The sequence below is a fragment of the Nanorana parkeri genome, unplaced genomic scaffold (genome assembly GCF_000935625.1).
Source record: "Nanorana parkeri isolate BGI_ZX_2015 unplaced genomic scaffold, ASM93562v1 scaffold1031, whole genome shotgun sequence".
In the NCBI taxonomy this organism is placed as follows: Eukaryota; Metazoa; Chordata; class Amphibia; order Anura; family Dicroglossidae; genus Nanorana; species Nanorana parkeri.
This window is the reverse complement of record NW_017307299.1, coordinates 431,962-445,057: the sequence shown is the minus strand read 5'-3', so window position 1 is coordinate 445,057 and position 13,096 is coordinate 431,962. Positions and strand designations below refer to the sequence as shown.

Below are 13,096 nucleotides of genomic sequence, written 5' to 3'. Positions count from 1 at the left end.
TCTGATCAGGAGAGGATCTATGCACAGATCCTCTCCTGATCAGGCCGTGTGAAAGGGGCCTAATAATGGAGAGGTTCTAATTTACTTATGATATAAAGAAACAGATACATTGTGTGGTTTTCAGGGAAGTGTACTGAAATTTTCCTGAATGGTATACTTCCCGTCAGTGCTGTGCTTGTCAGACCTGACACCAGACTTTGGAAATGTGTTTAAAGTGTATTTCCACATTCAAAGCCAAGTTGGGATTACAGCTATTTTGTATTTGTTGCATGTTCCAATTCACATAGCATAAGCTAGGGAAAAAAAAAATGTTTTTTTTTTTTTATCAATGCATAAAAGGCTTTCTCTGGACTAAGTGTGGTGACCTCACAATCCACCCCTTGTCCAATGAAAGAATGCCTTTTATGCATTGATAAAAAAAATACTCTGCATTCTAAAGGGCTTCACAGGATTCCCATGGGCCAATCAGGTATGGCATAATCATTTTTGTGTTCAGCTTTAAAGCAGAACTGCAGGAAGAACATTTTTCAACCTACTGTAACTAGTATTAAATTAGGTGCTTACTTTTCTGCATAGCAGTATGGTCTTCCAGAAATCATATGGTACAAGTCTGTGCTTTCCTGTCCTCTGCCCCTTTCATTCCCTTTCTGTTAGACCAGACTATCAGCCAAGCCAGCGGTCTTATAACCTCCTACCTGTGGTGCTATTGCAGACTGCAGGAAGAGATACTGACTCCACACACTGCAGTGTGTGCTGGGCTGTGAAGCCTTACCTGGCCATACACCTTACAATTATCTGCAGATTTTCTGTGGTCAGATGGAAAAAGTGCAACAGATTCCTCCATCTACACTAAACTGTGTGGATGGAGGAATCTCCCACTGGGCCAAGCGTCAGTATATTGCTAGATAACCCTGCTGGCTCTCATAATACTTGGTGTATGGCCAGCCTTAGACTGCTGTTCTAACCCCGCCCACTCACAGCGCAGCTCCTGCTCTGTCACACTGCCTTCCCTGAGACTAGGCAGAGCTGGAACTATGTGTAATGCAGCTGCAGTTTCACACAGCCGGATGTCCTGCATTGTGAGGAGGTAGGGTGACTTCAAAGCTGGGGAATTTGTCATGACACCTGTAATGTGTCTTAGTGTGTGTACTCATAGCATAAAAAAATGAAGTAATTGGAGCATATATATATTACCCTATCACAAACCAGGAATCCAGCCATGAGAGGGAAATGTGCCAAACCCTAACCCAAATAAGAAAAAGAAAAACCTGAAGAATCATTTTGGTTAAAACAAATATAAAATAAGCACCTATCCTGCATGCAAGGACAATCATTTATCCCAAACCACATATAACATAGCAACAGCTGTATCTGTCAGTGGTAGTTCACATGTAATCTTATGTTGCCTATGTAGTATGACAAACGAACTGCCATTGACATATGCAGCCGTTGTCACCCTGTCATTTATCTGCATGTGTACAGCAGCTGCATCTGAGCGAGCATACCTGGGAATACTGCCACATGTAAACCAGTAAGTTATTGCAGCTGGAGTTCCACCACACAGCAAAGTCAATTGTGTGAATGTAGACTAACAGTTTCTTCCTTACGCACAAAACAGTGTGGATGGAGTGACTCCGTGTGACAACGCATTGGGACTTAGTGACTCTGCTGGGAGCTGTGTGACAATGCATAGGACTGAGTGACTCTGCTGGGAATTGTGTGACAATGCATAGGACTGAGTGACTCTGCTGGGAATTGTGTGACAATGCATAGGACTCAGTGACTCTGCTGGGAGCTGTGTGACTGCATAGGACTGAGTGACTCTGCTGGGAATTGTGTGACCATGCATAGGACTGAGTGACTCTGCTGGGAATTGTGTGACAATGCATAGGACTGAGTGACTCTGCTGGGAATTGTGTGACAATGCATAGGACTGAGTGACTCTGCTGGGAATTGTGTGACAATGCATAGGACTGAGTGACTCTGCTGGGAATTGTGTGACAATGCATAGGACTGAGTGACTCTGCTGGGAATTGTGTGACAATGCATAGGACTGAGTGACTCTGCTGGGAATTGTGTGACAATGCATAGGACTGAGTGACTCTGCTGGGAATTGTGTGACAATGCATAGGACTGAGTGACTCTGCTGGGAATTGTGTGACAATGCATAGGACTGAGTGACTCTGCTGGGAATTGTGTGACAATGCATAGGACTGAGTGACTCTGCTGGGAATTGTGTGACAATGCATAGGACTGAGTGACTCTGCTGGGAATTGTGTGACAATGCATAGGACTGAGTGACTCTGCTGGGAATTGTGTGACAATGCATAGGACTGAGTGACTCTGCTGGGAATTGTGTGACAATGCATAGGACTGAGTGACTCTGCTGGGAATTGTGTGACAATGCATAGGACTGAGTGACTCTGCTGGGAATTGTGTGACAATGCATAGGACTGAGTGACTCTGCTGGGAATTGTGTGACAATGCATAGGACTGAGTGACTCTGCTGGGAATTGTGTGACAATGCATAGGACTGAGTGACTCTGCTGGGAATTGTGTGACAATGCATAGGACTGAGTGACTCTGCTGGGAATTGTGTGACAATGCATAGGACTGAGTGACTCTGCTGGGAATTGTGTGACAATGCATAGGACTGAGTGACTCTGCTGGGAATTGTGTGACAATGCATAGGACTGAGTGACTCTGCTGGGAATTGTGTGACAATGCATAGGACTCAGTGACTCTGCTGGGAATTGTGTGACAATGCATAGGACTCAGTGACTCTGCTGGGAATTGTGTGACAATGCATAGGACTCAGTGACTCTGCTGGGAATTGTGTGACAATGCATAGGACTGAGTGACTCTGCTGGGAATTGTGTGACAATGCATAGGACTCAGCGACTCTGCTGGGACCTGTGACAAAACTGGGAGCTGTGCATGCTTTGCTATGGTTGACACAGAAGAGGACAATATGGTTCCTGAATGTGAATTTTGCAAAGTGCAATTTACATACGTACATGTACGCAGAGCTCAAAATTTCCACTCGCCCCCTTGCAATTTGCGAGTGAAAATTGCGTGGGGTGAGTGGAAATTAAACCATTGAGTCAGGCACTCGGTCATGGACCGAGTTCCCAACTCCTGGAGGGAGTATATATGGAGGGGATATGCTACTGCTCACAGCCGTGCACATTCCCATGTTAATGATGGCCGCATGATGGCATCCATCTTTACTGAGGTTCGCTTATTCCCTGCTGACAGCGCAACTTCCGGTCTGCACGTAAAGGATTATGGTAACAGTAGTTTTGCTTTTGCAGAGCCGTGACAGAAAGTGGGTGAGTGTGTCACGTAGATGGTTTTTAGGTAGATTTTATGGCTGCAGTGTGCCCCGTCGTCTGTCCAGGTGTTCTATCCTCCCATCCGATCTGTAACTGTAATACAATAAAGTAATGAGTCCGGTGGAATGATAGAAGACCGTGACTGCGCGGACGTCACAATACAGGGGAAGCCCTGGGTCGGACTGGTAGACTACGGGAGGGGCCCCAGCAGATTGCTGTGCCGCAGATCCCCTTTGTGCAGCCTGAGATGCAGTAACTATGCTTGGGACCTTTAGGGGGACATAGAGATGGGGCGGGGTGCCACGTGTGTGTATGTGTAATGCCCTGTGCGGTGTGCTGTGGCTGTATGCACGGTGTGCCCTGTGTGTGTTTGTGTTATGCGGGGCAACTGGTGGCGAGTAACTTTTAAGGCCTGGCTAGTAGCTCATGACCTGAAATTCTGAGCTCTGCATATACATATGACAGCTTCAGCTATGTGTCAGTGTTATTAACTAACAGGTGAAGAGTTTGGAGAAGACAGGAGAAGGGAACAATCTAGGACAAAATAGCTGAACTGGAAAGTGAGATGAATTGGAGAATTTTTCCAAATCAGCTATGTTATCCTAGATTGATCACTTCTCCTGCCTTCTCCAAACTCTTCACCCTTCAGTGAATAACCCTGATACAACACTGCGGGAGCTGCCACACTTCACTAGCTGACAGGCTGTATGAATGGACTCTCAGGGGGGTTGGCACCTATGTGTGGATAGGTGAGTGGGTGTGTTAATTGAATACTGATGCCACCTTTTACTCTGCCCATCTCCACCCTCCACTCCACCCATACCCTGTGTAGCTCTTCCCATCTCCACTCTCAGCTCTGCCTATACACTCCTCCCACTTCCCCTATTTTACAATGCCTCATGGGAGATGTAGTCCGCTTTCTCTGCCAGGATATGACACGCACTGGTTACCTAGATCCTCCCGCTGGGTGCAGGAAGGACTGATTTGTACATAGGAAGATGGACTGATTTGTACATAGGAAGATGTGATATCACTGGCGGCTAAATACGAGGATTACAAGAAAAGTAAGAACTTTTATGATCAATTGTTACAGCAGTTTGCTCCTCTGACTGCGAGGGACCTAAATATATAAAGTGATGTGCATCCCAGATTTCTTCTTTAAGCGACTTATTGTTTCTAGAAATAATATGAATGGATACAAATTTCATTAACTGAAGTGTAGTTGTGCATGGCATTTTAATGATTCTAATTAAAATGCAGGAACATCATTTTAACTTGTTTTTCCTGTTTTCCTGCAAGGAGTCAACATCACCGGTAGTATCTCCCCAGCAGTCGCCACCTTCATCTCCAAACTCTTGGAGAAAGCACATCCGACATGCCAGTGGAGGAAATGGTGAGCAAGCTGTGACGGTAGCTGGTCCGTTTTGGCCTCCCTACAGTGAAGCACAAGGTGTGATTTTAAACTTCCCAGGTTTCATTTCTGTATCAGGCTACATATATTGTGCACAGCATAGAACAGTTCACAGCAAGTGACAGATCATATACATGTTTTTACTTTCAGAGTCTAAATTTATGACTCTGATAACAAGCTGAAGCATGTTCTTCACCTTTTAACACAATATTTCTGTGTTCACAATTCAAAAAGGCTTGCAGGTCTATTCACTGAAGGGTGAAGAGTTTGGAGAAGGCAGGAGAAGTGAACAATCTAGGACAACATAGATGATTTGGAAAGATTCTCCAATTCCGCTAAGTTGTCCTAGATTGTTCACTTCTCCTGCCTTCTCCAAACTCTTCACCCTTTTGTGAATAGACCTGCCAGTTTTCAGAGTGCGGTAATAAGGTTTCCTAGAAGTTTGCCTAGCAATGCACTTAATGTACAGCACTCTGAGCACTCTGTGCTTAGATTGAGCAAGCTCTTAAGCTGGCCATACACTATATGAATTTCGTACAGTGGGTGCCGCTGACTGGACCCTTTCGGCTGGCATCCCTCAATCAGCTGATCGAAGGACCCGGTTGGAAAATCTTTTGAACTAACAGAGCCAGCAGCCAATGAGCTTCCGGCTCTGTTCAGGAATTCTGACAATGGCTAGTTGCCGCCTTCAGAATACAATGCCAACAGGAGGAGATTGCTCGATCAACACTCATAAGCGTTGATGTAGAATTCTGTAGTATTTTCTTTGTTCAGCCTGCGGGTCTATGGCTAGCTTTAGTGTTGGCTTTCTAAATTACATGTAAACGTCTTTCAGTAAGAGGTTGCGGTGTATGTTGCAAGGAAACCATGCGGTTTTTGTTTTTTTAAGTCTTTGGCAGAACATTTCTGGTCTTTACCTACTTCTGTCTTTTAGTACTCTACTGCAAGATGGTGTGATTTCACAGGATCGTAATACTAAAACACTACACTAGTCTCACCCCCTTCCATTGAGTAGTATTTATTAGTACATAGACTGGTATTCTTTATTTGACTTTGTGTGATCTTTTGCAGTTGGTTCGTCGGCAGAAGGAACATGGCCAGCACACTCACCACTACCACATCAGGAAAATTGGGTCAGTTTTGCAGATACTCCACCAAGCACTGCTCTTTTATCCATGCATCCCGCATCTGTCCAGGTGTGGCATTTTATTTAGTTGCATATTCATTTATTTAGTTGCATTTTCATTTTTATTGATTTGCTTTATTGGAATGGCTTTTTCTCACTGCTTTTTTTTTTTTTTTCCATTTTGCTAATTTTACAGCTTTTGTGCATTTCAGAAGAAAATTTTATTTTCAGTTTATATTTTAATTGGTTTTGAGCATAGTGTATTTTCAGTGTGTATTGTTATTTTTGTAGTGTTCAAAACCTAATTTTGCTGTAATACTTACATGCTTTCCCATCTTTTTTTTTTGTATTCTAGTAAATGTAGCTATTTGGAAATTAGCTACTAGAAGCAGGGAAGATTACTATACCTTATCGCATGTGAATGCAAAGTATTTTGCATTGTTGGCACTATAAGATCAGGACATTTAGGCAGACGTACATATTGCTGTGAGTGTTTCTTTAGTGTCCATTGAGGGACACAGGAATTCTGAGACAGTCTGATAATATCACCGCCTAAAGGACAAAAAAAAATTGTAAGCCAGCCCCCATATAACCCCACTCTAAGCATGCCTCACTTTTTTCTCCTAACTGAATTTTTTTGCTATCCTTCTATATTTGTGTTATTTCCTTCTTTAATGACTTCATTCAATATTCTTGATGCACCGCTAATGATTTTTCCTGTAACATCTTTCGAGATTTTCACACCACTGCTTGAACTAGTCTCTACATAGCAACTATTTGGATCAGCGCATCCTCTCGTACCATTTTGGAGACTATACCCGAGCCTCATTGAACTGGAAGATTGCGGGGCTAGCCTGTGTGGAAGATTACCTTCAGGCACTGAGCTCTGCATAGTGCCAATTTAGACCTTTGCGTACTGTTTTCTATTTAGACGCGGAGCTCTTCACTGAAGTTGGTGTAAAGCACTGGGAGGTTTTCACCGTGCTAAGGTACACCTGTAATCTTGAACCTGGGACTCCTATTATTATATGTTTGTTCTCCTTGGAGGCTTCTTCAGCTTTATTGGGTAAAGCAGAGTCCTCTCTATGTCCACTTTGGACTTTTCGTCTGTCTGTGCCCAGCTCCTAGAGCAATCTGCACATAGAGGCTCTAAGTGAGCTGTGGTGCTATCCCTGGCAGTTTTAGCTCTGACTCTTCTGGGCATTCAACTCAAAGCGTGGCTGAGGCCCCTATCACCATCTTTAATTCCGATTCAGAGAGCTCACAGTCTACTCCTAGGGAGGCTATTTTTAAACCACCTCCCAGATGACTCAAAGCTGCATAGGGATGCAGTACATGCTACTCTGCATTTAGATGATTAGTCTGCTGTTTCAGGCCTAGTGTCTTTTAGAGCTCCTATTGCTGCAAGGACCTTTCTGTTACACCTACTGTTTGAATAATTCCTCTATGACAACTGGAAACACCCTGTAGGATTCTGGGCCTCTCCACAGAATGTAGTGGACCTTTTTTCCCTTTTGAGAGGGAATTGGTTACTTGGTGTTCGCCCGCCACCGTAGATGCTTCAGTATTCTATGTTAAAGGGCATGTTACCAAATGAGTCAATGGTGTTCCGTCCTTTTGGAATTTCACTGACTGAATGTAAAAAGCTGGCAAAGGGTTGGGAGCAATAGGCAGACTGCTTTTGACTATTTCAAATTGCAATAGCCAGTTTGCAGTTTGAAGTAGCCAATAGCAGACTGGATTTTGCACCCACCCGCGGCCTGCTGTGAATCAGCAGAGAAGCCTACCTTAGAACTTTCTCTATCAGGTCTGTGATGTAAACAGGAAATCGGCAACTTATATCGGTTATCGTCCTGAAAGGTGGCCCGTAATCAGTATCTGTTCAGAAAAAAATATTGGTCGAACCCTACTCAAAGCAATAGGGCAGAGGAAGGGTCAAAACAACACCCTTCTCCTTCTTGTACTACTGAAGTAGTAGCGCGTAGACCGTTTGACTTCCTCCCACTGAAGCTGAAGAGCTCGATGCCAGAGGTCCTCTCAACTGCTCCACTCAGTCTTCAGCCTAGACCCCCAAATTGGGCATCTCCTTTAGTTGTCCTGCTCACCCTTCTGATTTTACTGCACCCCAGTGTGCATCTTTCCAGGTTGGTCTGGGTTCTTCACTTTCAGAGACCTCTAAATCCTAATTAAATACTAACCTTTCCTTGGCAATCCTATCCCACTCAGACTCTCACACCTTTACACAGGGGACTACACTGCAATGGTCCTCGTGTCCATTGGAGCGGTTTTTTTTTCCCCGGGCATCCACAATGTGGCACACTCAAGAGCCACGTCTTAAAGATGGACAGTTTCCTGGTGTCTTACAGTTCAAACATAGCTGAGTATTCTATCATTTTCAAACCTTGTCTAGATCAACATGCAAATTGCCAGGTGTCTGATGCTGGTAGCCTTGGCTCACCATGAGGCAGGGCTGCTCAGCTCAAGTCCTTGCTAAGGGAGTCCACTCCCTTTTTGCTCTCTTTACCTCTCCCTCATGTGCAACAGGTTTTTCCCTAGTTTCCCCTTTCAGGACTTGTGGTATTGCTGGGGGATTCCCATGTAGTATGGGTCTGTCCATTCCATTGTTTTATACAGTCTGCTCTCTGTGCAACACACCATGATGGTCTCTTGACCAAAACATTACTGACGCTATGTGCAGGTTCTGGTGGAGGTTGGGATGTCTGTTTCTTCGTCCTGGAAGGACCCCACTAAATGGTCGTGTACTCTTATCTGGCTCTTTAAAGTCTAATCCCCTGGAACACAGTTCTTGAGTCGTCAGGGGATTTTTCCGCAGGTCAGTGTTTTTGACCTGACGATAGATAGATAGATAGATTTTTTTTCCCCGGGCATCCACAATGTGGCACACTCAAGAGCCACGTCTTAAAGATGGACAGTTTCCTGGTGTCTTACAGTTCAAACATAGCTGAGTATTCTATCATTTTCAAACCTTGTCTAGATCAACATGCAAATTGCCAGGTGTCTGATGCTGGTAGCCTTGGCTCACCATGAGGCAGGGCTGCTCAGCTCAAGTCCTTGCTAAGGGAGTCCACTCCCTTTTTGCTCTCTTTACCTCTCCCTCATGTGCAACAGGTTTTTCCCTAGTTTCCCCTTTCAGGACTTGTGGTATTGCTGGGGGATTCCCATGTAGTATGGGTCTGTCCATTCCATTGTTTTATACAGTCTGCTCTCTGTGCAACACACCATGATGGTCTCTTGACCAAAACATTACTGACGCTATGTGCAGGTTCTGGTGGAGGTTGGGATGTCTGTTTCTTCGTCCTGGAAGGACCCCACTAAATGGTCGTGTACTCTTATCTGGCTCTTTAAAGTCTAATCCCCTGGAACACAGTTCTTGAGTCGTCAGGGGATTTTTCCGCAGGTCAGTGTTTTTGACCTGACGATAGATAGATAGATAGATAGATAGATAGATTTATTTGTCACATACACAATCGTACAAGTATGATATGCAGTGAAATGCTTACACGACTGCAAAAAGAAGAAAGAAAGAATACATTTTAAATAAAACTTTTACATTGCAAAATAAATATAAGTGTTAAATGTAAATATTAAAATTTAAATTTGACTAAAAATGCTAATACAATATGGAATGTAAGTGTGCGAGTGCCAACAGCAGCAATACGGGGTAAAATGAATTAAAGTGATGACCAGCAGTGTATTGACCTTTCCTTGACCATTTTCTTTTAAAGTGCGGATGTGCAGTAATGTGAGAATACTTATCTAATCAGGCAGTAGATTATATGACTATATAGAGGTCTGATTAAGAGACCGTATAGCCTGAGGGAAGAAACTTCTCCTCAGTCTCTCTGTGTTGGCCTTCAGGGAGCGATCACGCTTCCCAGACCTCAACAAAGAAAAAAGTCCATTGTTGGGATGGCTGAGGTCCCTCATAATCTTCCTGGTCTTGGTCCAGCACCGCTTGCTATAGATCGAATTCAGGTCAGGGAGTTTAGTTCGGATGATTCTCTCAGCTGCTCGCACCACCCTTGTACCACCCACAATCGCTGGCACGCTGGTGCTGTGGTACTTTCACCTTGAAAACAGGTTGGGTAACCTGCTCCTACGCTAAACAGCGCTGAGTACTTGCAATAAAGAATTCATCACATGGGGGTGTTCACCTGTGTTCATCTGGATAGTCAGCAGACGGAACTCTGTGGAGGATAGTGTAAAGCTGGCCATACACTATTGTATTTTTTCATTCAACCTGTGGGCTGAAGAAAAAAAAACAGATTCCACCATCCACACAACAGCCTGGATGGATGAATCTCCCACTGGGTGGCACCTGCCACTGTCAGAATGCCTGAACAGTGATGGCAGCCAACTGGCTACTGTCACTGCTCACCCAATAATTTTCCATCCAGCTCCTTTTGATTTTCTGATCAAATGATGCTGGACAGAAAGGGGGTAACGGCCACCTACTGAACACTTTTTGTCTGGTTCATCAATAGCACTAGGATTTCTACCCAGCCTTGTGAGACAGGAAATGCTAATACTCTCAGGGGTATGTTTAATGGTTATTAAAATCATGATAACCAGTTAGACGGGTTACAGTGTGGGCTATCGTACCCTAGGAACATCTCTGGATGTTGTGTTGGAAGGACCCCTTTCCGTCTAATCCTGGTGTTCAAATCTAACTTTAAATTAGATATTCCCTCATCCCTGCCCTTCCTTGGTGCAGGTATTTACCATCCATTCATATCATTTTGAGGATCCATAATTAGTCACCCCTAGTTTCTACCAGCCTTTTGTCATTCCCTTTTTAACCGTCGTAATGTTATGCAGTGAGGGATCTCACACTTATGGCTATCTTATTGCAAATGTATCTGATCAGGCAACCTCTTACATTATTATGGTTTTTCCTTTCCCTGAAGTCAAGGGTTAGAAATGCTGGACTTGAGACTTTTCCGGTGACCATCTAGTCCCCCTTTTTATTTGTCTATTCAGACTTCGCCTGTCTTTTCCATATGATTTGGCCCAGTAATAATATTTTCCTGTTGACCACATTTATAGGTATAGTTGTCTTCTTTCCTTCGAGTAGTATGTTTTCCACTTGATTTGGTTGATGGCAAGTTGGTCCTCCAGTTTCACAAGGTAATTCTTTGTCCTGGTCTGAAACTCTGGGTTGATCCTCCTGTTCTCCCCTTGGTTGTGACAGTTTTGTTGTTTGGTTTGACCCTTTCTTCTAGCCTGGATTTAGGCAATGATTCATTCAAATACTCATGTTGGATGGTCCCCTACATCAGTAGGATTTGTTAGCAGCTATTAGTCACCCCTCCGTCCAGACTACTTTAGAAAGTTCTGACTGTTTCAGAATTAATAAATTCCTGTGTCCCTAAATGAAAAGATTTTAAGTACAAAAATTTTATTTTGTTATCATATATGATTGGTTGACACTTAAAATATGCTAGTGTTACCTCACAGGAAGGGATGACAACTAGATTTAAATCACCATTGCCGGTACTCCATTACTGGAAGGAAGCAGGGACGAAGAAAGATCAACTCCTGATTATTGGCTGCAGTTTTAGAAGAAAATGCTGATGACCTCTTTCTTGAGACTCAAGTCCTGAACCAACTGACTCCTGGGCACAATCCTGAAACTAGAAGTTGTCAGAGTGCTTGGTTCAGCTTGTTGCAAATCTCAGTGCTAAATGATGTTTATGAATACATTGACAGGCAAACATGCAGTCATGTTCACATTAGCTAAATGCCTATTGGTCAAAGAAGGGCTCTACTAAGCACTGTTTACATTTTGGTTGTGTCATGTGACAAAATTAGGTGCAGTGTTCCAAAAACTTAAGCAAGGCGGTGCTAAACAGGAGCAGTGAGACAGATTAAGACAGTTTTATTATAGGGTTACTGCTTAATTTTCTGGGGACACGCCCCCTTCGTCAGAACCACAGAAACCCGTTAACCAAGGCTGAAATGCAGGTAGAAGGATGTGTTCCCCCGGTCTGCATAGTTCATGTTGTGGCTGTTCTGATGTTTTTACCAGTGCTGACGAGACTTCTTCTATTAAGGCTCTCTACTGACTGCTGGTTTGTAAGTACATTTCCTGCCTTTTTATTTTTAACAATAAAAACTTCTACACGAGGGAGGCGCACTGTGTTTGTGTTTAGAGTTTACTAGATCTCCAGTTACCCTGACTGTTAGGGTGCTGCCTACTTGTGGAAGGTCGCTGTTCCTGCATTCCTAAGGATATTATGAATCTGGTGTTGGTGGGACGTTCTAAAAACACAAGGGGCATGGTGGGGGCCCAGGGATTGCAATTTCTGCAGCTTCTAGGGCAGGGGAAGTATTCTATCACTCCTCCTGGGGTCTCTGTACCTGATGGTCTGTCTGATAGCCAACCCCTGGGCTCCCTGCCCTCCTCTGATATCTGTGTCACTTCATAAGGGGTACCTCATGCCATAGCAGAGAGGGCTTTGTGGCCACTATATCTGTGTTATGGGTCAGTTGTCCACCTTGAGGCCTTGTACGTAGAAGGAGTTATCTGTGAAGTATAAATGCCTTTAGGTGCATTTAGCTCATAAAACCAGGCTGAAAGGTCCCATGACACAGAAAATTCTTGTTTAAACTAAGCTGGGCTTTTTGCACCTGGACACTGTCTTGGTGTGCATTAAGTCCAGAAAAAGCATTGCATGCTTCCAGGTGCATTTGGAAATTGCATCTGAGTGCACCTGGACTCATGTATTTTCATTGCCGCAGGCATGAGTCCTAATAGGTGAATACCAGTAGTGATGCAAAGATGTGTGACACCATTGATTGCTCATTGATGATGTCAGAGAATGCCTAGCATTGAAACCACCTGCAAATGATCTTCCCAAGGTCACTAGTATGGGCAGGGCCGGCCTTAGGGGTGTGCGAGCAGTGCGGCCGCTCATGGTAATTTTTTGCGATTTTGCGGATGCGCGCAATTTTAACCACTTGCCGTCCGCCCGTAGTAAAAAAAACTGACGAACGGCACTGCTGCATTGGCGGGTTGCCGTCGCCAGGCGCTTGGGTGATAAATGGGTGTGGTTACTGGGGGTGTGGCCACTAAAGGGTGTGGTCACTGAGGGGCGCTGTAAAGCTTTCTCGCACAGGGCGCCTAAAGGCCTAAGGCCGGCCCTGAGTATGGGTGCCCCTTAAAAAGTGACCTGTTAAGACCTTTCCCACATATGCCTTGGT

The 13,096-nt window shown here is 44.3% G+C and overlaps 1 protein-coding gene across 5 annotated transcripts in view; it reads left to right on the top strand.

The window, feature by feature from the left end:
- Nucleotides 1–13,096, top strand: part of REPS1 (RALBP1 associated Eps domain containing 1) — a 67,995-nt gene that overhangs the window by 15,715 nt on the left and 39,184 nt on the right. For 4 of the 5 annotated variants that reach the window (XM_018567337.1, XM_018567336.1, XM_018567340.1 and 1 more), the window contains exons 4-5: nt 4,635–4,785; nt 5,818–5,942. In XM_018567337.1, the coding sequence (XP_018422839.1) occupies nt 4,635–4,785; nt 5,818–5,942 (276 nt within the window). The remainder of the gene's footprint in view (nt 1–4,634; nt 4,786–5,817; nt 5,943–13,096) is intronic. The other variant, XM_018567338.1, reaches the window with a different exon arrangement.